Source organism: Neoarius graeffei, chromosome 24 (assembly GCF_027579695.1).
Source record: "Neoarius graeffei isolate fNeoGra1 chromosome 24, fNeoGra1.pri, whole genome shotgun sequence".
NCBI lineage: Eukaryota > Metazoa > Chordata > Actinopteri > Siluriformes > Ariidae > Neoarius > Neoarius graeffei.
Window position 1 is genome coordinate 51,163,197 of NC_083592.1, and position 26,637 is coordinate 51,189,833.

The window sequence follows — 26,637 nt, forward strand, 5'->3', positions numbered from 1 at the left end:
GCCAATGATTTTCTGTGATCGCGGAAAACAGATGGAAATTGCGGAATTTTTATAGTGAAACATTGCTCGCGTGTCAAAATGTAACTGCCGCAGAAGGCTTCCGCCCAAGCAGACATGCCTTCAGTGTTGCCAGATATTGCTAACGTTTTCCACCCCAAAATATGTTCAAAACCAGCCAAAAAGCACCTAAACCCGTCCAATCTGGCAACACTGCATGCCTTTCCGGTCAAGTGATTGTGATTGGCTTGTGGCACACCTAGCCAGCCAATGAGCTGCTTGTTTACAGATTCGCTCCCCGCGTCGCAACCCGAATGGCGACCGCTTAAAGGAAATGAATGCTCTGCCAGTGGCGAGTGTGGACGTTGCGTGACTCGCAGAAGATTGTCGTAGGTCGGCGAAAAAACGACTTACTAATAGATATAAAAAAATAAAAGTAATTTAAGTAAGTTTAAAATGTAATTTAAATAAAAAGTAAAGTATTCATAAATTGAAGTTTGGAAGCGCCTCTGTTTTTGGGCTGAGGAGAAGTTTGAAAGGGTGTACCGCGATTCTGCCTTCTTGTATCGCGATACGGATCGTGGCTCTGCGTATCTCGATTTCGATACGCATATTGTTACAGCCCTAGTTGGGTGGTCTCTAAAATATTGGCAAAATGATGTTTATTGACATAGCAATTGTGTGTAACGGGAAGCATTTGCATATCCGAAGTGAGCGCGCGATGGAGATCCGCGCTCTGAGACAAGCGCAAGCACCCCCCCCAAGGGGCCCCCCGAAAATATCGGCATAGTTCGAACACTGGTTGTACCAATGGGTTTTTTTTTTTTTTTTTTTAATTGCAGAGCATAACACGTCTTGTCACAGCCACTGCAAAGTGGGGCTGGAGCCGCCGATGGGAAAACGAAACCTAAGCCGAGCACCGTGGCTCTTCGGGGGAGGGCAGAGGACTCTGGCTGTGTGGGGCGTGGCATTACAGTCTAGCTGCTATCGTTTTTCTAAGCAAAGTCTCTGTTCCAAGTTCCTGGCAGTTTCAAAAGCTTATGAAAAACATGTCACAGAGCGTTAATCTCGCGATAAAAAAATTATCGCCGTTAAAATTGAGTCAAGTTAATGCGTTAATAACGCAACATTTTTGACAGCACTAGTTAAATCGTATCTCCTTTGTCAGTTCTACAAGGATTTCCGTTCCGATCGTTTTGTCTGAAAGAACTCGTCACTCCGCACAAAACTTGGTCGTTGTATTGTCAAATTTTTTGCTAATGAGTTACTAATTAGGCCAAATTAACGAATTTTCCAGGCCTCTCACTAGAATTGTATCTCCTCTCTCACAAGTTCTCATCCGCTTTCAGTTCTGATCGATGTTTTGGGTCGATCTTCCTTCAGGGAACAAAACTTGCTTGGTTGTTTTGTTGATTTTTATTATACCCCCGCTCTTGGGGGGGGGGGGGGGGGGGGATACTGTTTTTTTTTTTTTTTTTTGGGTTAATAAAACCTCTGTCTGTCTATCCGTCCGAAACACCCTTTTTCTCAGCAACCACAAATCATCGCCACTTGGTACCAAACTTCAGCTTGGGGTTCTATACCATGTATAGCGTTTTCAGGTCTGTCACACATCGACTTCCTGTTTACCGACTGAATGCATTTACGAAACATTTAGCGTGCATTTATAAAAATTTCCTAACACTTTTCTCAGCAACTACAAATCACAACTGCTTGATATTTGGTACCGAGCTTCAGCTTGGGGTTCTATACCGTGTGTACCGTTTTCAGGTCTGTTGCACATCGACTTCCTGTTTACCGACTGAATGTATTTACGAAACACACGGCGTGGATTTTGGCGCCATTTCAAGAAGCAAAATGCTATTTCAGAATGACAGTTTACCAGGATGCTGTTTGAAATCCCTGCGGAGAGACACTGCTCTTTACTTATTTGTTTCAGGGTTCATTATTTCTTGAAGTCAACATTCATAATAAGTGTCCTATTCCTTCGATTGCTTGCATTCTGTGATATACTGTAAGTGCGAGCGGCGGGGATCTTGTTTTTCTCCTGTTGTGAACAATTTGTTTACAACTTTACTTATTTTCCGTTAAATCGTATCTCCTCCTCCAGTCCTCAGTGGATTTCAGTTCTCATTATCTCTAGCCGCTTTATCCTGTTCTACAGGGTCGCAGGCAAGCTGGAGCCTATCCCAGCTGACTACGGGCGAAAGGCGGGGTACACCCTGGACAAGTCGCCAGGTCATCACAGGGCTGACACATAGACACAGACAACCATTCACACTCACATTCACACCTACGGTCAATTTAGAGTCACCAGTTAACCTAACCTGCATGTCTTTGGACTGTGGGGGAAACCGGAGCACCCGGAGGAAACCCACGCGGACACGGGGAGAACATGCAAACTCCGCACAGAAAGGCCCTCGCCGGCCACGGGGCTCGAACCCGGACCTTCTTGCTGTGAGGCGACAGCGCTAACCACTACACCACCGTGCCGCCCGGATTTCAGTTCTGATTGTTTTATTTGAAAGAACTCGACCTTCTGCACAACACTTGGTCATTGAACAAATTAGTAATTAGGTCACCTTAATGCATTTTATTCTGACTAGAATTGTATCTCCTCTCTCATCATGTGAATTCAGTTCTAATCGATGTTTTGGAGATCTGATCTTCCATTGAAGAACAAAATTTAGTCCTTTGTTGATTGTCCTGTTGTAAACAGTTTGTCGTGGAGGTTGGTCCTCTCTCACATCGTCACGTTTCAGTTCTGTTTGTTTTGGTCGTCGTGGTGGTTTTGTTGGCAGGTCAGATGAGCTCCTACGTCCTTACCCCCTCGACGTCCTGGTGATTACTTCTGCAAAGTCATTTTTATTTTTTTTTACTAATTCCACCCATTTTCACTCTCCTGATTCTCGGTTGAATAGCTATCAAAGTCCCGATTGCTTCACATTTCAAAATAAACCGCAAAACTCACCCTTTCCGATGATCCTGGGTGTGGATCTGTATGATAAAGCATTAATGAGTTATCTAGTTTTTAAATTCACAGCAAATTAACTACTGCTAGCGTTTTATGGGGGGAAAAACCATAATTTCATCAGACATGATCTTTTTTCCCTTGATATAAAGGTTAATATAAAAAAAAATATTCAAGTATTATCATGTGAGATGATGGAAGATTTGGATCGCCTAGACTCAACTGATTTAAAATAAAACGGATAGCATCTAATGGTTAACCTTTATAATGACTAAGATAAGAGCTTACAGATTACAATAGCTTAATCAGCACTGCGGCGCGTGCCGAGTCCAAATCACTAGTTGTGATGGACAAACTGGAAAAAGAAAGTGAGAGATCCTCAATGGGATTTCTCCTCAACTCTTCACAGAAGTTCAAGCTCCAGCCGGTAAACGACTTTAAATAATTTCTTGTTTACTGGCACGGAGATTCTGCCTCCTAATAACGAATAACGTCTTGTTGATATCAACCGGTTCCAGCCGGGACCAGCAGCTGCCTCTTACGCGGCTGTGTTTGGAGCTACAGCTTGCTCGTTCCGGCAAACCCGCAGTGTAGTATTACACAACATATTGGCACGTAAAAACTTGGACTCGGGCACTACACAGTCTTCGGGGATGTCGCTGCAGTTTCATTAGTTCGATTTGTTGTCTGGAGATGTTTAGAGTCTTGACTGGTTCACTGATTTGGTTATTAATGAATAGAGGTGTCGAAGAGAAGGGGATTTGAATCAGAAAATCGTTCCAGTGGTCTATGTGGCTGGAAGCCAAGATCTGGTTTGAATCGAAAAGGAATACTGCACCCCCCCTCAAAAAAAACAAACAAACCTGGATCCTTCTATCTAAAATCAGTGCACATTCTCTGATTTGGGTATATGTGAGAGAGAGAGAGAGAGAGAGAGAGAGAGTGAGCTTAAATTTCTCTCGGAGCTCAAAGGAAGTTGTGTTCTCGTTGCCGACAGACAGGGTGGTGGGATTAAATAATGATGCACCTTACTTTACCACAGTTAGCAGAAGTTGTTAGCTTACGTTAAAGCAGCTATAAAGAGTCGTTCACTCACCAGCCTGTCTTTATTTCCTCTTTCTTGAAGTAAAAAAAAAAAAAAATGCAGCTGGTAACCAGAAAGTGTAAAGCTGCAGAGTAATTGGGTCTGAATTGAATCATATTGGATGGAGTCTGGATCAAATCGGATTGGGACTGAATTGAATCATACTGGATGGGGTCTGAATTGAATCCTGTTGGATGGAGTCTGAAATGAATCATACTGGATCGGGTCTGAATTGAATCCAATCGCATTTGAACTGAATCGGATCGGGTCTAAGTCGAATCATGTTGGATGGGGTCTGGATCGAATCGGATTGGGACGGAATTGAATCATATTGGATGGAGTCTGAAATGAATCCTATTGGATGGAGTCTGAAATGAATCATATTGGATCAGGTCTGAATTGAATCCTATCGCATTTGAACTGAATCGGATCGGGTCTAAGTCGAATCATGTTGGATGGGGTCTGGATCGAATCAGATTGGGACGGAATTGAATCATAATGGATGGGGTCTGAATTGAATCCTGTTGGATGGAGTCTGAAATGAATCATATTGGATCGGGTCTGAATTGAATCCGATCGCATTTGAACTGAATTGGATCAGGTCTAAATCGAATCATGTTGGATGGGGTCTGGATCGAATCGGATTGGGACGGAATTGAATCATAATGGATGGGGTCTGAATTGAATCCTGTTGGATGGAGTCTGAAATGAATCATATTGGATCGGGTCTGAATTGAATCCGATCGCATTTGAACTGAATCGGATCGGGTCTAAGTCGAATCATGTTGGATGGGGTCTGGATCGAATCGGATTGGGACGGAATTGAATCATATTGGATGGAGTCTGAAATGAATCCTATTGGATGGAGTCTGAAATGAATCATATTGGATCGGGTCTGAATTGAATCCGATCGCATTAGGACTGAATCGGATCGGGTCTAAATCGAATCATGTTGGATGGGGTCTGGATCGAATCGGATTGGGACAGAATTGAATCATATTGGATGGGGTCTGAAATGAATCCTATTAGATCGGGTCTGAATTGAATCATGTTGGATCGTGGATGAATTGAATCCAGTTGCATCAGAACTGGATTGGATTGGGTCCGAATTGAATCATGTTCGATGGGGTCTGAATTGAATCCATTCGGGTCTGAAATGAATCGTGTCAGGTTGGGTCTGAATTGAATCATATTGGGTCGGGTCTGAATTGAATCCGATCACGTCCGAACTGAATTGGATTGGGTCTGAAATGAATCCTATCGGATCGGGTCTGAATAGAATCAGAATCACTTTTATTGCCAGGTATGTGGACACACACATGAGGAATTTGACTCCGGTTTCACTTAGCTCTCATAGTACAAAACAGATAAAAAGCGTATACACAAAACAAAAAACAAAAAAAAAATGGTGCAATAGGTGCATAGTGCAAAGTAATCCAAGTATGTCAAGTATGAAATAGATAAAGTATATAGTGTGCACAGAATGACGATATGAGTGTGCAGATATTTTACAAGTGATATTACTGATATATGATTCTGGATTTTAGCTGTTCATCACAGAAAGGATTTTCCCTTTTGGTGCAATATGGTGCATAGTGTAAAGATGAAATAGTAAATAAGTATAAATATGAGTAACAGTGAGCACAGAATACAGGATCATGTTTGATTGGGTCTGAATTGAACCCAATTGCATCTGAACTGAATTGGATCGGGTCTGAATTGAATCATATTGGATGGAGTCTGAAATGAATCATATTGGATCAGGTCTGAATCGGATCAGGTCTGAATTGAATCCGATTGCATTTGAACTGAATCGGATCGGGTCTAAATCGAATCACGTTGGATGGGGTCTGGATCGAATCGGATCGGGTCTGAATTGAATCATATTGGACGGGGTCTGAATTGAATCTGATCGCACCTGAACTGAATCGGATTGGGTCTAAAATGAATCCTATTGGATCGGGTCTGAATTGAATCCGATGGCATCTGAATTGAAGCGGATCGGGACTGAATTGAATCGTACTCGATGGGGGTCCGAATCGAATCGTATTGCATCTGAATTGAATCATGTCGGATCAGTTGTGAAATGAATCGTATGAAATGTTTGCTTGTTTAACTCGATTATAGACCACATGCGTTTATTAATGAATGAATGTTATTTATTCAGGAAAGTTGCTCTTCTTATTTCACTTTGAGCTCCTCTGGGGATTCATAAACGCGGCATTCCGGTTATTTGTGTCTCAGAATCAGGTTAGGAGAGTACGCACGTTTCTGTTTGAAGAAATGCAGAACTGACCATGTACTGTTTCTACATCTTAAAGGTGCTTTCGGTAAATTATTATTATTTTTTTTCGTGTTTAAATAAAGACTCGGTCTCGAAGGGTTCAGCATTTGAGTAATTCCTGTCCATGTTCATGAAGTTTCCCTTCAGGAGCAGCGGTGGCCTGTAGAGCGTCTATAAAATAACTGACACTCGGCACGTCCAAACACACACGAGCATTCTGGATCAGAGATCCGTTTTCCACTTGATACACTTTTGCTAAGGCCACACCAATTTAATTAGTTGGTTCTCGGATTTTTTCAGGAAAAATATGAAGCGGGCGCGCGAAATAAAAATAAAATTTAAAAAATGCTCTGATGGTAAAATTAGCGGTGGAAATAGAGGGCTTTCATAATAGAGAAACAAAACAAAGACAATACATTATTGTTACACATTTCATATGGCTCTTTTAATAGCTTCTCTTATTTCCACCCATATGCATTAAGGGCGAGCTCTGGCTGCACGTCTTTTATCAGGCAAACCAGTAAACAGAGGCTAAATAAGTGATTGAATTACAGTCAATCGAACATCTACAATAGGGTGCATCAGTTGCCCCCTAAAAATGAAAAGTTCCTCCGATCATGATGCATTTTTGTTTTTATGTTCCTTTTGGTCAGAAAACACACTGGGTGAAATATTTTGACAAAATTAATGGTGGCACCAGGAGCTCAAAGTTATGGAAAAAGCTGCTATTTTATGACTTTTATGACAAAATTTCGATCACTTTTCATGAAACATTATGGCACCTTATAGAGTATACCAAATATCTTAGATACACATTTTTAGTGCATATTCTAAATATATTATCAAGCACAGTTTGAGTTTTAGCTGCTCATTGAATCATTGTTCAACTACTTTTAAACAATACAAATGCATTCTGAATCACATTAATGCTTCTCAATCCCTTGCAAAGGTTCTTAACATGATCTCTGGCTCACAAGAAATCAAGAAATGGAGTCCAACATTGTGATTCAAACCTTACGCCAAAACATAAAATAAGCGTTTTTTGGCAAAAAAAAAAAAATGAACCTCATGGTGCCACTTTTTTGAATATGGTCAAAAATTTTACAGGATGTCTTTATTGGTGAAAAGGAACACCCAAACAAAAATGCATCAGATTTTGAAAGTGAGGGCAACTGATGCACCCTAATCTACAATGCACAGAAAAAAAGATTTGACCAGGAGTAGGCTACTTCTGATGGCTAAATATACGTTGAATGATTTTTTTTGTTTGCCCCTCACATTAATCAATGAAATATATAAATCAAACCCACCTCCAGAGTTGTAGTCCAGGTTGGCACATCGCAGGGTAACAAGCTCACGGCATCTTGAGTACAACGGTGCAAAGTTTCCCCCCTCTTGAATTTCGACACACCTGTCAAAGATTTCACGCTTCTGTTGGCTGAATATCCTAACGATCACAAACACAGGCTCTGCAGGATTCCCCTCCACAGGCATGTTTCTTCCGCAAGTCTTTAGATAAAGTGAAAGGGGCGATTTGATTGGTTTTCGATGTCACGTGACCTCAACCTGCAGTCGATTTCGATTTTTTATTTTTTTCCATTTTGCATTTTCTTCAAGCGGCGATTCCGAGAACCAACTAATCGAATTGGTGTGGCCCAAGGTTTCAAAAAAAAAAAAGGGCAGTTTTCAGCTTTAACTGTAGTAATGTGGTGGAATTTACAGACTGTTTATAATTGAAAGATATGCAGATAACCGAATTTTTAGGTGAAGTAAATTAAATCTTGCCTGGAGGCAGGGACGAGAATTTTCCACGGATCTGCGGAATTCCGAGTTTTTCCCGCTGAAAATGTCATTTTTGTGAAACGCGTAAATCTATTGAGAAAATTCGGGGGGGGTAGGGGTCGGCGCGAGGCGAGGCTTGTGGTGGCACAAGCAGGCAGGACCGACCGACCGACCGACCGCCCGCCCGCATCTTTCGGCAGCGCTCATCACAAAATTAGTTGCGGCTGTGATAACGGAAATCGTCATTGCTTTCTTCAATATTTATGCTAACGACAACTCACGACGATTTTTGGCAACGTTTTGGCGCTAGTTTCATCTCACTTCTACAATTCACGGAGAAACAAGCTATACGTACACGGTTTTGATCACTTCTTAAGGTCTAGTTATTTTGGTTAGTTTTCAAAGTTACTTCGCCAGTATGGCAAAAGTTTTGGACTGCAAAAATGAGGATCGTGCCAGGGAAATCGATAAATCGAACGGGATAAAGAACTGTTTCCGATGGGCATGGCTTGATAGTAGCGTTACCGTGCAGATAGGGACACAAACTGTGACGACGTGCCTGACGGAACATATCCGAAAAGTGGACGTGCCGGGAAAGGTTCTGTGTATTCTGTGCTCAGATATGATCAATTATGGAAACAGAGGAGCTAGAAACATCCAGGAGCACATCAAAACAAAAAAGCACAAAGGTACGTTTTACTTAAATTGTCAAAGATAGAGTCAGGAGGAATCTAATATATCGTTACGGTTACCTCCATTATCGCTCACTATATACAGGGGTGATAGCGTTCCGGCGCCGCGCCGGATTTCCGGCGTACCGCGGCGCCGGAAAAAAAAAAAAAATCTAGTTCGCCCATTATCCTGTGTCATTCTGAGATGCGCAGATAGACAGTAAAGGGAATTCCGAATTCCCTTTACTGTCTATCTGCGCATCTCAGAATGACACAGGATAATGGGCGAACTAGATTTTTTTTTTTCCGGCGCGGTGCCGGAACGCTATCACCCCTGTATATATGTGTGTGTGTGTGTATATATATATATATATATATATATATATATATATATAAAATTATATCTGTAAGGATTTGTTATCTTAAAGTTTATATATATATATATATATATATATATATATATATATATATATATATATATTTTGTGGGAAATTTGGCAGACATTTCAGAGTTTTTTTTTTAAATGTCCCATTCTCATCCCTGCTGGAGGGGAAAAATCCCACAAATAATTTGTGTTCCTGCTTGTTTTGTACACAACTCCTCAGTATCAGTTATTTAAAAGGTTGAATTTATTTATTTTTTTGGCCATCTTCCTTCAGAACGTAATGAATTCAGACCATCTTTGAATATACCATTCCGTCATCTTCATCTTTAGAGGATATTACACCTGGTCAGGGTCGTGGAGGGTTAAATAAATTTGAAGATTTCATGTAACAAAATCTGTTCCAAGACGAGAAGTCGTCGGATCAGGTAAGAGTGAAGTAAAATGTCGAAGGGGTAGCGGACTGTGAGGTTTCCACGTGAAGGCTCCGAAGCGGCGTGTTTGGTTTGTACTAGGGTTGCACCGAATCCAAGATTCGGTTTCGGATTCGGCCGAATCTTGGCCTTTTTAAAGGGGTTCGGTTTCGGCCGAACCCTAGAGCGCCGACCGAACCGAATCCTACGTGCAGCGCACGTGCATGCGATTACGTCGTCAATGTTTAGGAGAAGATAGCCTCCATTGTGCTTGCAGTCGAAATCGACAATGGAAGCAGTGAGCCGAAAGTGTTGTGTGGCAGTGCTTTCATGTGAAAGAGGGAGATTCAAGTCGTGCAACATGCACACTTTGCAGTACAGAGTTGTCTCGTGGTGGGAAAGATGCTAAACAGTACACAACATCTCCGCTGTTAAAACATCTTCGCTCAAAGCATCCGACGGAGGACGAGTCGTGCATGGCCGAATCTAACGTCAGTGAGGCTTCAGGTACCGCAACCGCACAGTCACAGATAAAAAGTGGTACTCAGACCACCATTACCAACGCTAGCTATAGAACTAGGTTGTTAATAAAATAGCCTACGGGGAGACATGTTCGAGTTTTTTGTGCTACAGTTTGTTTAATGTATCTAATTAAGCCTACAGTTGTAAGTGCTTGAAATTGAAGTGAAATAGCCTATAATTTATGTTCCATGAGTGTAAGCATTAAACATGATCAAGATCCCCAGTAAGTTTTTTTTTTTTTTTTTTTTTTTTCCTTTCCTTTCCTGAAGAAAACAGATTCAGCATTAAATTTATGGGCGGCACGGTGGTGTAGTGGTTAGCGCTGTCGCCTCACAGCAAGAAGGTTCCGGGTTCGAACCTCACGGCCGACAGGGGCCTCTCTGTGCGGAGTTTGCATGTTCTCCCTGTGTCCGCGTGGGTTTCCTCCGGGTGCTCCGGTTTCCCCCACAGTTTAAAGACATGCAGATTCGGTACAATGGGGCCACTGTAATTGGTGCAAGCTGTTGTGGTTTCCCATGGTGTGTGTGTATATATATATATATATATATTAGTGCTGTCAAGCGATTAAAATATTTAATCGCGATTAATGTCGCGACTGTCATAGTTAACTCGCGATTAATCGCACATTTTTGTCACATGAAAAACCATTGTAATTCTCTTATCAGCATAAAAAAGTGAATGGGCTTGCTCACCGTTCGAACTACGGGGGTACACGGGGGATTCGAGATCCCCTGAAACAGACATGAGATCCCTTGAAAACATGATTTGGGAAATGTTGGGGGGGGTCTCTAAAATATTGGCAAAATGATGTTTATTGACATAGCAATCGTGTGTAACGGGAAGCATTTGCATATCCGAAGTGAGCGCGCGATGGAGAGCCGCGCTCTGAGACAAGCGCAAGCACCCCCCCCAAGGGAATAGAGGGACCCCCCCGAAAATATCGGCATAGTTCGAACACTGGTTGTACCAATGTTTGTTTGTTTTTTTATTGCAGAGCATAACACGTCTTGTCACAGCCACTGCAAAGTGGGGCTGGAGCCGCCGATGGGAAAACGAAACCTAAGCCGAGCACCGTGGCTCTTCGGGGGAGGGCAGAGGACTCTGGCTGTGCGGGGCGTGGCATCATGTCACAGAGCGTTAATCTTGCAATAAAAAAATTATCGCCGTTAAAATTGAGTCAAGTTAACGCGTTAATAACGCGACATTTTTGACAGCACTTATATATATATCTTCCTATGGCAAAAGCTAAATAAATTAAATATCACCTTTGTGTTTGAAAATTAAGTAGGCTTACATGTATGCAAGAGTTAAAATGTAAATGTGCTATGCTTTGCTGCATTGTATCTGCAGAGATTTTTTTTTTTACTTTTTATTTTTTGTTTAACAAAGAGCACTTTAGCAATGGCTCACTGTTGCTGACGGGCCTTATTCTTTGAGCAATAATGTCACTTTTTGCTCTTTTTCTTTGTTCTTTATAATGGACAGTATACTAAAGCCTGTACACTGAATGACTTTAAGCTGAAAATTTCAGTGGTGTTCTCTGTGACTATTCAAATACAAAATAGTGGCAGAAGTTATTGCCTTTGTTTTCACAGTTTAAAATAAAATAATAAAATATTCCTTCTGGATAAAGTATCTCTATCTTACTATTAAGAAAAGGAAACGTGCAATGTTTTTCACTGCATTATAATGTACTAGCTAATGTTCAGAGTAGGATTCGGTTTCGGATTCGGCCGAATCTTAAAGTGCCATTCCACCATTGGATGTATTCTTTGGCATAAAATACAATATATTTTATGACAACATGACTAGACAGAGAAATCTTTTAGCTTCAAAATGATATATCAAACATAATTTTTTGACAACGACAAGTATATTAATTTTGCGGCCAAAGTCGCCTACCCTTTTAATTTCCGTGCGGTAGTGAAACGTGATGTCATCGGCAGGTTCCCCTTCTTGTGTACCACGTGTCGGTCTGTTTTTAGACCAGGAAACCCCCAAAGTGAGAGAGTCATTTCTCCTCGTATATGGGGGCCAAAAAAATTGCGAAAAATTTTGAGTTAATCTTTCAGTTAGCTAGATTTATTGGTATTAGCTAGATTTATTGGTATTATTTTTATCGCGTTCTATCCGCCATTGCTGATAATATGTGCCACGTCACACGTCACGTGGTACACAAGAAGGGGAACCTGCCGATGACATCACGCACGGAAATTAAAAGGGTAGGTGACTTTGGTCGCAAAATTAATATACTTGTCGTTGTCAAAAAATTATGTTTGATATATCATTTTGAAGCTAAAAGATTTCTCTATCTAGTGATACCGTTTATATACGTTGTCAAAATATATTGTATTTTATGCCAAAGAATACATCCAATGGTGGAATGGCACTTTAAGCAGTGGATTCGGTACATCCCTAGTTTGTACAGCGCTTTTATCAGAGGACATTGTCCCAAAGCAGCTTTACAGAAACGTGGCTGTAGATTTAGATTCAGAAGCGCATGTTCAAGATCATTACCCTGTGGATTTTTTACATTTTTTTGAATCAGCGGCTGTGTTCGGTTGTAATTGCTGCAGGTGAAGATGATGATTCTGGAAGAGGAGGTGTATTGTCCCCCTGAAGCCTCAGTGCTGCTCGCCTCATATGCCGTCCAAGCAAAGGTCAGTGTGTCTCTCTCTCTCTCTCTCTCTCTCTCTCTCTCGGTATCTGTGAAAGTACTGTACATAGAGAACATTACATGATTGCATAAAGATCTGAAGTTTATCTTTGAGTGCTGAACGTCTACGTCACGAGTGAGCAAAGGGAAGATAAACTTCATATCTTCGCACCACCGTGTAATGTTCTTTATATTATCTGGACACATCCACAAAAAATACGCAAGTTAATCGAAAGAATTTTAATTGTGAACCGGTTTGCCGTTTTGACAACACACATCCAGTCAGCGGGAAAACACTGGGAGTGACGTCATCGGAGTGAAATATCAGTGATTATTATACATACAGGACCCTTTTTTTCGATGGAATAAAACCGTGTTCGATTCCCTTCTAGCGGGTTTCATTCATTTGGTTTGATAGCATGCAATATTGTTAGCATATCGCTTATCCTACGTGTATTACGTCACTCTACCCAATGGAGAATGAGTGTTGAATATGGTTTACGATATTGCATGGTTGTCAAGACAACATGACGTCACACGCCGGAGACGTAAAACTTCTGCGCTAGCGAGTGAGCGACTGGGACAGTTTGTAAACAAACATGGCCGCCAGGTTTGCTTCGTTAAAGATTTTGAGAGAATTTTGAAAGACAAAGACGTGTCGAACACCTGAAAGGAATGTGTGTGGATAATAATAATATTGGCTGGCTTTTTTTCGTGGTATGTCAGATATATATTCCATTCAGCTCCTCGTCTTTGACTCATTCAGGATCATGCTAGCTGAATGGAATATATCTGATATACTACGACAAAAATCCAGCCAATATCATTTAAATACACTACCGTTCAAAAGTTTGGGGTCGCTTTGAAATGTCCTTATTTTTGAAAGAAAAGCACTGTTCTTTTCAATGAAGATCACTTTAAACTAATCAGAAATCCACTCTATACATTGCTAATGTGGTAAATGACTATTCTAGCTGCAAATGTCTGGTTTTTGGTGCAATATCTCCATAGGTGTATAGAGGCCCATTTCCAGCAACTCTCACTCCAGTGTTCTAATGGTACAATGTGTTTGCTCATTGCCTCAGAAGGCTAATGGATGATTAGAAAACCCTTGTACAATCATGTTAGCACAGCTGAAAACAGTTTAGCTCTTTAGAGAAGCTATAAAACTGACCTTCCTTTGAGCAGATTGAGGCCCTGTCCACATGGCAACGGATTCAGGTGACTCCGATACAATTGCTTATCGTTTAGGCCTGGCGTCCACACGGCACCGGCGTTTTGGGTGCCCCAAACGCAATCTTTTTGAGAACGGGTTCCAGAGTGGAAAGATCTGGCAACGTTGCCGTTGCGAAGTCGTCTGGATGAGTAGAACGGATTTGTTTACGATGACGTCACAACCACATGACTGTGAGTGCTTCACGCCGGGTAGAAGTGTAACGAACTCGATGCGAGTTGTCAACAAATCCTATAACTTGGTTCATGAAACGCGCTTACAAAATATTTTCACTGTGAATATTTATTGTGTAATGGTGCAAAGTGAGAGAGAGAGAGAGAGAGAGAGAATAGCCCGTAGGGCAGAGTCAATCCCGCCAGCAAAAATAGGGGAAAAAAAAGGAGCGATCTCACCTCTTCAGATGTGGGTTTAAATCCTACAATACATTCCTCAAAAAGGGCGTAGAAGAAATTAATCCATCAATGTGTATCATTCAATTTATTCCGGACCATTAAAGACGCCGCCTTCCGCGTAGAATCATACGTCATCCTCGTCGCCATATTGGATAGGTCAAAGCGGAGAATAAAGATTCATGTGCTGCGTTTAACTGTACCAACAGGTTTACCGTCCAAACGAGATCATATGGGATTACCTTTCACAGGTGAGAAACAACAAATTAATCCATCAACGTGTAGCATTCAATTTATTCCGGACCATTAAAGACGCCGCCTTCCGCGTAGAATCATACGTCATCCTCGCCGCCATATTGGATAGGTCAAAGCGGAGAATAAAGATTAGCTGCGTTTAACTGTACCAACAGGTTTGCCGTCCAAACGAGATCACATGGGATTACCTTTCACAGGTGAGACTGGAAAAATACTTTTCATTGTATTTGGTCATTATAACGTAATTTTACAAACAGATTTTTCTGACTTTGTGGCTAATATGAAGTCTCGCGCATAATATTTTATGCGCATGCGTCCTTACTTCTTCTATTGTTCTGGTGTCTCCGAAGGGACCGTCTTACAGCGCCCCTAGAGGTGTGGCATGTGTATTGCATCGTTTTCAGCAAGCGTTGCGTTGCCATATGGACCTGATATTTTACTGATCGTTGCCCATTTGGACGCGATATATTTTTAAATAACATCTCGTTGCCGTTGTCGTGTGGATGTAGCCTGAGTTTCTGGAGCATCACATTTGTGGGGTCGATTAAATGCTCAAAATGGCCAGAAAAATGTCTTGACTATATTTTCTATTCATTTTACAACTCATCTCATCTCATTATCTCTAGCCGCTTTATCCTGTTCTACAGGGTCGCAGGCAAGCTGGAGCCTATCCCAGCTGACTATGGGCGAAAGGCGGGGTACACCCTGGACAAGTCGCCAGGTCATCACAGGGCTGACACATAGACACAGACAACCATTCACACTCACATTCACACCTACGGTCAATTTAGAGTCACCAGTTAACCTAACCTGCATGTCTTTGGACTGTGGGGGAAACCGGAGCACCCGGAGGAAACCCACGCGGACACGGGGAGAACATGCAAACTCCACACAGAAAGGCCCTCGCCGGCCCCGGGGCTCGAACCCGGACCTTCTTGCTGTGAGGCGACAGCGCTAACCACTACACCACCGTGCCGCCCATTTTGCAACTTATGGTGGTAAATAAAAGTGTGACTTTTCATGGAAAACACAAAATTGTCTGGGTGACCCCAAACTTTTGAACGGTAGTGTATGTCACTCAGATCCGTGATGTATTTCGTTTGAAAAATGTGAGTTTTTCAACACGAGAAGATTAACTTCATATCTTCAAGCCAACGTGTGATTTTTTTTTTTATTTTTATTATATCGACACATTCACAAACACAAAGCGCCCAAATTTTATCAAAACAATTATGACATATAGAGATTGTCACGGTTTTAGTTCTCCATGTCCCTGATGGAGCTCGTAAGAAAAATATGAGTGGTGTATTTCCCAGTAAAACGCTCATGTCTATATAATATGTAAATAATATTGGCTGGCGTTGAGTGGTATATCAGATATATTCCATTCAGCTCGCATGATACCGAACGAGTCGAAGACGAGTAGCTGAATGGAATATATCTGATATACCACGAAAAAAAGCCAGCCAATATTATTATTATTATTATCTCATCTCTCATCTCATCTCATTATCTCTAGCCGCTTTATCCTTCTACAGGGTCGCAGGCAAGCTGGAGCCTATCCCAGCTGACTACGGGCGAAAGGCGGGGTACACCCTGGACAAGTCGCCAGGTCATCACAGGGCTGACACATAGACACAGACAACCATTCACACTCACATTCACACCTACGCTCAATTTAGAGTCACCAGTTAACCTAACCTGCATGTCTTTGGACTGTGGGGGAAACCGGAGCACCCGGAGGAAACCCACGCGGACACGGGGAGAACATGCAAACTCCACACAGAAAGGCCCTCGCCGGCCCCAGGGCTCGAACCCAGGACCTTCTTGCTGTGAGGCGACAGCGCTAACCACTACACCACCGTGCCGCCCTATTATTATTATTATTATTATTATTATACATACACGCTCTCTTCACATCAGCATTCTTGAAGGCGAACTCTAGCTTACCCGCTACTCTGTGCTGTTAGCGCAGCAGTCCTGTTACCTTCCAGCCGGTGTAGTGTTCGCAAAGGCTAATGCTAGTGCAGTCAAGCCGAATATTATTATTATTATTATTATTATTATTATTATTATTATTATTATTATTTTCTCTGCATAATTTACTTGGTTACTTTTAAAATCAAGAACAACACACAACGGAGCGACCTGGCAGCCAAAATTCTCTCAAAATCTTTCGCTTTTAACGAAGCAAACCTGGCGGCCATGTTTGTTTACTCACTGTCGCTGTATGACGTCGTGTTGTCCTGACAATGTGCAATGTTTATAAGAATATCGCACGCTCATTCTCCATTGGGCAGAGTGATGTAATACACGGAGGATAAGCGATATGAGAACAATATTGCACGCCATCAATAAACCCACTAGAAGGGAATAGAACACATGCTTTTATTCCATGGAAAAAGCGCCCTGTATGTATAATCAATATTGATTATTGTGCTGAAGTTACTATTCTGTTCTCAGTCAGAAACGGATCCCGAGGAACTCATGGATTTGCGTCAGATCTGTTTTGGCAGCTCGTGTGGTCTGACGAGATGAAAAATGATTTCTGATTATTGTATGGTTTATGATGAAATGCAGTGAGGGGGAGGAGCTTGATTTGAGTTACAACTGATGAACTGATTGCAATTGAGTGATCACTTGCCTGTTTCTAGCTCCACCCATATTTCCCGTTCGGGTCTCATGGTACGCTTGGTGGTACGAGGGGCAATCGAATGAAGCGTGGATTCTTTACTGGTCACCTGACAACGGAAATAACCAAATGAACAGGGTTATGGGTTTGCCCCCATACCCCGCCGCAGACACCAGCTCCTTCTGACCCCTTTCCGCGGTTCTGATCAGTCCTTTTTCACTTCCATTCCGAACACACACAACTCTTTCTTCACCAAGCGACCGGCTGATTGACGGCTGAAGGGCTTTCTGTGCGATTTATCCCTGAGCCTCGGCTGAGCGTGGTGCGCGTTACCTTGCTGCCAATTTGCAGCTTTTTCTCTCCTAGAGAAGTGGTGTTACTGAAGCTTTCAATCAGCCAACCTTTACGACTGTATCTCTCTCTCTCTCTCTCTCTCTCTCTCTCTCTCTCTCTCTCTCATATTTTTCTTTTTCTTTTCTATTTTTCTTCTCATCCCTCCCTGATTCTGCCTCTCGTTCCTATCTGAAGAACCTACATGGCTCTTTGGACCTGCGCCACTGCTTGCGGTTTTAAATTTCTCTCGAAGCAATTTGCAGCCTCGAGGGAACGCTCAGGTTGTTCAAACGGTTGAAGAAAAGAAAAGAATTACGGCATGCAGGTTTTACTGTCTGCCAGTTCCGAGGTGTGATGAGGTCTCGGAGACCCAGCGTGAATTTATTAGCTCGAGTCCAGCAGCAGGAAGGAATGTAGCTGCTGATTTATTCGAGCAGGTGCAAGGGGTTGACAGGCAGCAGGGCTTTTTTTGTTCCTTTACCCATTTAGAGAGACGTAAACAGCATGGACACGACACGGTAGTGGGCTAATGGTGGGCAGGGAGGATTGAGACAGCAGGTGGGCAACGACGGAGAGGTGGACGGAGGGCAGACAGCAGATAGAGGCTAAGAAATAAGAGGGGAGGATTGAGGTAAAGGAAGCTCAGAGCTGTGCTGTCGACCGTAGCCTTCAGGTTTGGGAATGAACTGAAATTAAATTAAATTAAATTAAATGACTGTCTTTAACTTTTAATTTGAGCAGCGGTCTCACCTTTTTTCTGGACAGAAACCTGAGGCTTGTTCAGTTCTTGTTAAAGGCTTCTACAGTTATAAAGTAAATCAAAGATCGTCAGTAAATTCCCAGGTATCACACTTTTATTCATTTCTAGTCACTGCTTGTTGTTTTTAAATATTTATATTTTCTTACTAAGCTAGTCGTCATCATCATGTAATCTTAGTTTTACGTACTGTACGGGTCGGCAGTAATTAGCTTTAGCTGTTGCGGTTTCCCTGCTTTACAACCCCGATTCCAAAAAAGTTGGGACAAAGTACAAATTGTAAATAAAAACAGAATGGAATGATGTGGAAGTTTCAAAATTCCACATTTTATTCGGAATAGAACATGGATGACATATCAAATGTTTAAACTGAGAAAATGTATCATTTAAAGAGAAAAATTAGGTGATTTTAAATTTCATGACAATAACACATCTCAAAAAAGTTGGGACAAGGCCATGTTTCCCACTGTGAGACATCCCCTTTTCTCTTTACAACAGTCTGTAAACGTCTGGGGACTGAGGAGACAAGTTGCTCAAGTTTAGGGATAGGAATGTTAACCCATTCTTGTCTAATGTAGGATTCTAGTTGCTCAACTGTCTTAGGTCTTTTTTGTCGTATCTTCCGTTTTATGATGCGCCAAATGTTTTCTATGGGTGAAAGATCTGGACTGCAGGCTGGCCAGTTCAGTACCCGGACCCTTCTTCTACGCAGCCATGATGCTGTAATTGATGCAGTATGTGGTTTGGCATTGTCATGTTGGAAAATGCAAGGTCTTCCCTGAAACTGGATGGGAGCATATGTTGCTCTAGAACCTGGATATACCTTTCAGCATTGATGGTGTCTTTCCAGATGTGTAAGCTGCCCATGCCACACGCACTAATGCAACCCCATACCATCAGAGATGCAGGCTTCTGAACTGAGCGCTGATAACAACTTGGGTCGTCCTTCTCCTCTTTAGTCCGAATGACACGGCGTCCCTGATTTCCATAAAGAACTTCAAATTTTGATTCGTCTGACCACAGAACAGTTTTCCACTTTGCCACAGTCCATTTTAAATGAGCCTTGGCCCAGAGAAGACGTCTGCGCTTCTGGATCATGTTTAGATACGGCTTCTTCTTTGAACTATAGAGTTTTAGCTGGCAACGGCGGATGGCACGGTGAATTGTGTTCACAGATAATGTTCTCTGGAAATATTCCTGAGCCCATTTTGTGATTTCCAATACAGAAGCATGCCTGTATGTGATGCAGTGCCGTCTAAGGGCCCGAAGATCACGGACACCCAGTATGGTTTTCCGGCCTTGACCCTTACGCACAGAGATTCTTCCAGATTCTCTGAATCTTTTGATGATATTATGCACTGTAGATGATGATATTTTCAAACTCTTTGCAATTTTACACTGTCGAACTCCTTTCTGATATTGCTCCACTATTTGTCGGCGCAGAATTAGGGGGATTGGTGATCCTCTTCCCATCTTTACTTCTGAGAGCCGCTGCCACTCCAAGATGCTCTTTTTATACCCAGTCATGTTAATGACCTATTGCCAATTGACCTAATGAGTTGCAATTTGGTCCTCCAGCTGTTCCTTTTTGTACCTTTAACTTTTCCAGCCTCTTATTGCCCCTGTCCCAACTTTTTTGAGATGTGTTGCTGTCATGAAATTTCAAATGAGCCAATACTTGGCATGAAATTTCAAACTGTCTCACTTTCGACATTTGATATGTTGTCTATGTTCTATTGTGAATACAATATCAGTTTTTGAGATTTGTAAATTATTGCATTCCATTTTTATTTACAATTTGTACTTTGTCCCAACTTTTTTGGAATCGGGGTTGTATATTCCCAGGTAACATCACGGGAGTTCCTGCAGTTATTAAGTAAATTTCTGTCGCTATTTAAAAAAAAAAAAAAAACTCAAATAAGAGCGCAGTTAGGGCGGCACGGTGGTGTAGTGGTTAGCGCTGTCGCCTCACAGCAAGAAGGTCCTGGGTTCGAGCCCCGTGGCCGGCGAGGGCCTTTCTGTGCGGAGTTTGCATGTTCTCCCCGTGTCCGCGTGGGTTTCCTCCGGGTGCTCCGGTTTCCCCCACAGTCCAAAGACATGCAGGTTAGGTTAACTGGTGACTCTAAATTGAGCGTAGGTGTGAATGTGAGTGTGAATGGTTGTCTGTGTCTATGTGTCAGCCCTGTGATGACCTGGCGACTTGTCCAGGGTGTACCCCGCCTTTCGCCCGTAGTCAGCTGGGATAGGCTCCAGCTTGCCTGTGACCCTATAGAACAGGATAAAGCGGCTAGAGATAATGAGATGAGATGAGCGCAGTTAGCGTTAAAAGTTTCCACAGTTATCAAGTAAACTTCAAGTTACAGAAAGTTTCCATCCAGGAGTGTATTCAGAGGGAATGATATTCTTTAAAAAAGAAAAATAAATAAAATAAAAATTTTATTACCAAAAAAGAAGCAACGTTTATTTTCCTGTTCTTTATCAACTTAAATATTCATTTTGTTGAATTTGGAAAAAAACAAAACAAAAAAAAAACATTCTTTTAAGTTCGTTTCTTAAGACACGTATTTTTAAGTATGTTACCTCGCTTGTTGACAGTTTCGGCGAACACTTCCGCCTTCTTCAAAACAGTCACCAGATGTCGAGTGGTGACGTGCCTTATCAGCTGATGTTACTCTATGGAGTATGTAACATCTATGGAAGAGAATAGATATCAGCGTTGGATTTTAGAGGCAGTGGAGATACGTAAGCAGGCGCAGAGGACGATGAACCGGGATGAGGGAGCGTACGCGCTGTCACACACCAGAGCGCAGTCCTGGGGCAGCGACCTGACAGCAGGAGGCGTGGACTACCTGTCAAATTGGGTGGGACGTTCACGCCTCCATAGAGTAACATCAGCTGATAAGGCACGTCACCACTCGACATCTGGTGACTGTTTTGAAGAAGGCGGAAGTGTTCGCCGAAACTGTCAACAAGCGAGGTAACATACTTAAAAATACGTGTCTTAAGAAACGAACTTAAAAGAATAGTTATAATTATCAGACATAATGAATTTTCACTACATAAAAAAAAAAAAACAACCAACCCAAAACCCTTTCGTTTGTTGTAATGGTTATTTACCCACATTTGTAAATGTTGGAGTAAAATATCATCACCTATTTAACTCCAAATATTCCTTTTACTAAAAATGAAAAGTTAATCACAAATAGATTAAATCTTTTCTTAATAAACTCTTAACATTTGTACTCCCTCCATTTGCTTCTATTTTCTTTATCTTTCAGCAGCCTGTAAAAGGGGAGCTCTGATTTCTCGTTAGCTCATCCGGCCGGCCAGCGGGCGTTGTCCACGTTTCACGAAAATCATTTCTTCTCTCTCAGTTCTTCACTGATTTTTATTCTTGTTGGCAGGAAGGTAGGTCTGCCTGGGGTGCTTATAGCTTTGACCCAAATGTGCATAATTGCAATTAATAATGAAGATATGGAGTAATTAATCAATCCCTAACGAGCAGTTTCCACACAAATCGCTGCTTTTCCCTCAATTCTTCACCGATTTTTGATTCTTTTTGCCATGAAGATAGGGGTACCTAGGGTGCATATACTGTAACTTCTACCCAAATTTGCTTCATTACAATTATTAATGAAGTTATGGACTAATTAAGCCTTAATGATCAACAGGTCAACAAAAATAGCTTCTTCTCGGTCAATTCCTCACCGTTTTGGATTCTTTCTGGCAAATACAGTGGTGCTTGAAAGTTTGTGAACCCTTTAAAATTTTCTATATTTCTGCATCAATATGACCTAAAACATCATCAGATTTTCACACAAGTCCTAAAAGTAGATAAAGAGAACCCAGTTAAACAAATGAGACAAAAATATTATACTTGGTCATTTATTTATTGAGGAAAATGACCCAATATTACATATCTGTGAGTGGCAAAAGTATGTGAACCTTTGCTTTCAGTATCTGGTGTGACCCCCTTGTGCAGCAATAACTGCAACTAAACGTTTGCGGTAACTGTTGATCAGTCCTGCACACCGGCTTGGAGGAATTTTAGCCCGTTCCTCCGTACAGAACAGCTTCAACTCTGGGATGTTGGTGGGTTTCCTCACATGAACTGCTCGCTTCAGGTCCTTCCACAACATTTCAATTGGATTAAGGTCAGGACTTTGACTTGGCCATTCCAAAACATTAACTTTATTCTTCTTTAACCATTCTTTGGTAGAACAATTTGTGTGCTTAGGGTCGTTGTCTCGCTGCATGACCCACCTTCTCTTGAGATTCAGTTCATGGACAGATGTCCTGACATTTTCCTTTAGAATTCGCTGGTATAATTCAGAATTCATTGTTCCATCAATGATGGCAAGCCGTCCTGGCCCAGATGCAGCAAAACAGGCCCAAACCATGATACTACCACCACCATGTTTCACAGATGGGATAAGGTTCTTATGCTGGAATGCAGTGTTTTCCTTTCTCCAAATATAACGCTTCTCATTTAAACCAAAAAGTTCTATTTGGGTCTCATCCATCCACAAAACATTTTTCCAATAGCCTTCTGGCTTGTCCACGTGCTCTTTAGCAAACTGCAGACAAGCAGCAATGTTCTTTTTGGAGAGCAGTGGCTTTCTCCTTGCAACCTTGCTATGCACACCATTGTTGTTCAGTGTTCTCCTGATGGTGGACTCATGAACATTAACATTAGTCAATATGAGAGAGGCCATCAGTGCTTAGAAGTTATCCTGGGGTCCTTTGTGGCCTCGCCGACTATTACACGCCTTGCTCTTGGAGTGATCTTTGTTGGTCGACCACTCCTGGGGAGGGTAACAATGGTCTTGAATTTCCTCCATTTGTACACAATCTGTCTGACTGTGGATTGGTGGAGTCCAAACTCTTTAGAGATGGTTTTGTAACCTTTTCCAGCTTGATGAGCATCAACAACGCTTTTTCTGAGGTCCTCAGAAATCTCCTTTGTTCGTGCCATGATAAACTTCCACAAACGTGTTGTTTAGATCAGACTTTGATAGATCCCTGTTCTTTAAATAAAACAGGGTGCCCACTCACACCTGATTGTCATCCCATTGATTGAAAACACCTGACTCTAATTTCACCTTCAAATTAACTGCTAATCCTAGAGGTTCACATACTTTTACCTCTCACAGATATATAATATTGGATCATTTTCCTCAATAAATAAATGACCAAGTATAATATTTTTGTCTCGTTTGTTTAACTGGGTTCTCTTTATCTACTTTTAGGACTTGTGTGAAAATCTGATGATGTTTTAGGTCATATTTATGCAGAAATATAGAAAATTCTAAAGGGTTCACAAACTTTCAAGCACCACTGTAGGTCGGTATTCCTAGGGTGGATATCGCTTCTATGTAGAACTTGTATATCGTGTATCTAGCTTGCAACATTTATTGCACAAGGTGGCCCACTTTAGATCGTTCCTTCTGGACTAGATGGAGCCGGAGTGAGCTACGCCGTCATTGACGGCCTCGTTAAATTTGTTTGTATAGTCGCACAACAGCTTTTTACCATTGTGTGCGTTTTTGTGGTATTAGAGCTGTGTTACTTCCACCTCCAGTGAAGTCACCTGTACAGTATTTCCGCTACTGTACGTCACTTTGCTGTCTAAATAACGCAATTACAACTAGGAAAAACTAAGAGATTATGCAGCCTGATAATAATCGCATCTGTCATTCCATGCCTAATGGTTACTGAAAAAAAAAAAGCCGTATGGAAATTCCCAGTTTTCCACTGTTATTTCTAAGCTTCCACAGTAAACACAGTAAATGTAATCAAGCTACTGAAACATTTCTGTGAGTAAATCCCAAGGTGTCTCAGTTATCAATTTCAAGTGACTTTAAAAAAAAAAAATCCAACAGTAGTTACAAAAGAAAAAAGATTACCGAAGTAAATTCTCCTTTATCAGTAAACATTTCCACAGTTATGTAGATAGTCCGGGTTTCCATCAGTAAATAAATTCCCAATGCTCATGAAAAGTTTTTACAATATTATTATGATAAAAATATTGCTGGTCAAAACTTTTGTCAAGATAACTTCAGGTCATTTTAATTTCATGTTTCAAAGCGCAAATAAAATTTGGTTTTCATGCTTGCATGCAGGTTTTTTTATTTTTATTTTTTTAAATTAATTAATTGTTAAGCAAGACCTTGGACGTTTTCATAGTTACAAAATTGCCTTTTAGTTCACTAGTTCGCAATTTTTCAAAAACATTTAGAAACAGAACTTTTCAGCTTGATTTTGCTCCTTTTAGGGGCGTGGTTAATCCTGCGTGGGTTTCCTCCGGGTGCTCTGGTTTCCAGGGTTCTAACTCGGCCTTTTCGCCATATCGGGCCGATACGCAATGACTCCTTAGCGCTACGCCCACGATATTGCCGACACGCCTGTAAAAGTTGCCGCTACACTAATAAAAGGACTCGTCAGTCTTGAAAATGTGGTCTTTGTAAAATTAATTTTCTCTTGTTATCCTTGTTGCGCTGCCATGCGAACGTTCTACGTTCAGACACGCTCCACTCCACGTCCACGTAAGTGCCCAGCGCGTAGCTGCCGGAGTCGTTCCGTGTGGAGATCGTCACTGATCATGCTAGTCTGGTTTACCTCCTTCCTCATGCTGTGTTCATGGTAAAGTGCCGTCCGTGTTAAGAGGCGCTTACGCAACAGACACGTAACCCGTTCCGGTCCGTGAGTTAGATCTGGATAGTCATGCGTTGTAATTGATTGGCTGAAGCTGAAAATAAAGCCGATACTTGGTGAACATCAACTGGTGGTTTTATTCTTATTCCATAAATGTCGCTAATATAGTTGAGTATTATTATTATTATTATTATTTATTTATTTATAATACCTCCGTTCTGGAAGGGGGGGGGGGGGGGGGGGCGCTATACTGGTTTACCTCCGTCCGTCTGTATCTCCGTCTGTCCGAAACACCCTTTTTCTCAGCAACCACAAATCATTGGTACTTGGTACCGAGCTTCAGCTTGGGGTTCTATACCATGTAAACCGTTTTCGGGTCTGTCGCACATCAACTTCCTGTTTACCGACTGAATGTATTTACGAAACATGTAGCGTGGATTTACAAAATTTTCATAACAGTTTTCTCAGCAACCACAAATCACAACTGCTTGATATTTGGTACCGAGCTTCAGCTTGGGGTTCTATACCGTGTGTACTGTTGTCAGGTCTGTCGCACATCGACTTCCTGTTTACCGACTGAATGTATTTACGAAACATATAGTGTGGATTTTGACGCTATTTCAAGAAGCAAAATGCTATTTCAGAATGACAGTTTACCAGAATGCTGTTTGAAATCCCTGCGGAGAGACACTGCTCTTTACTTACTTGTTTCAGGGTTCATGATTTCTTGAAGTCAACATTCATAATAAGCATCCTATTCCTTCGATTGCTTGCATTCTGATATAAGCGAGAGCAGCGGGGGATACAGGGTTTTTTCTAGAAAAATTTAGTATAAGGGCGCTCACCATGGCGAGGGAGCGAAGCGGGGGGGAGATGGTGCCGGTTGTCCCCCCCCGCCGTGCAAAGCCTTTGAAAAACGCTCCAATGGGACATTCTGAGGCTATCTGAGAGGGAAATTGTAACAAATTGTCTGTCAACATTGAAAAAGAAAGAAATAATCTTCTTCTGCCCCGGACAGTCTTTGGCTTTCTTCCGTTTCGTGCCGCGGGATGACATCTTTAAATGCCCAAGTGTCAACAAAAACAACTCGCGAACTACTTCTGTCAAAAGCTCCCGCGCCGGTGGGTGAAAGGTCATTCAGTCTCGAGAAATCTCGCTCTACAAGTCAGCTGACCTTATATGTAACCCATGTCAAATCTCGCGAGAGCAGCCGCGACAAGTAAACAACTAAACAACATGGCGCCTCAGTCTGGAAAACGCCAATTCGGATTGTTTTTGCACCGTCTGGCGGTGTATCTACTATGATTGGAATATTTTTGGAGCAATTATAACGTATTTGATGATCAGACACATTGTCACGTAGTGTTGCTGGGATGTTTTCACGGAGTCGGTAAGGGGGCGCACGCCGAGAGTAAGAGGGCGCAGCACCCCTGTTCCCCCGTTTAGATGAAAGCCTGGGATACGTACTGTAAGTGAGCAGTAGCTCACAGTTGGTCTTGTTTATTATAATAAGTCTAAAGTCAAAAACAATCACAACAACTTTTGGCAAAAAAAATAAAAATCTCACTAATGTTACCAAAAAAGAGTGATTCTCAGGGAGGCCTGCAAGTGCCAGGAAACA

At 41.8% G+C, this 26,637-nt stretch overlaps 1 protein-coding gene across 1 annotated transcript in view; it reads left to right on the top strand.

Annotated features, from left to right (window-relative positions):
• Positions 1–26,637, top strand: part of nf2a (NF2, moesin-ezrin-radixin like (MERLIN) tumor suppressor a) — a 120,979-nt gene that overhangs the window by 38,379 nt on the left and 55,963 nt on the right. Inside the window, exon 4 of the mRNA XM_060907454.1 lies at positions 12,683–12,766. Coding sequence (XP_060763437.1) covers positions 12,683–12,766 — 84 coding nt within the window. The remainder of the gene's footprint in view (positions 1–12,682; positions 12,767–26,637) is intronic.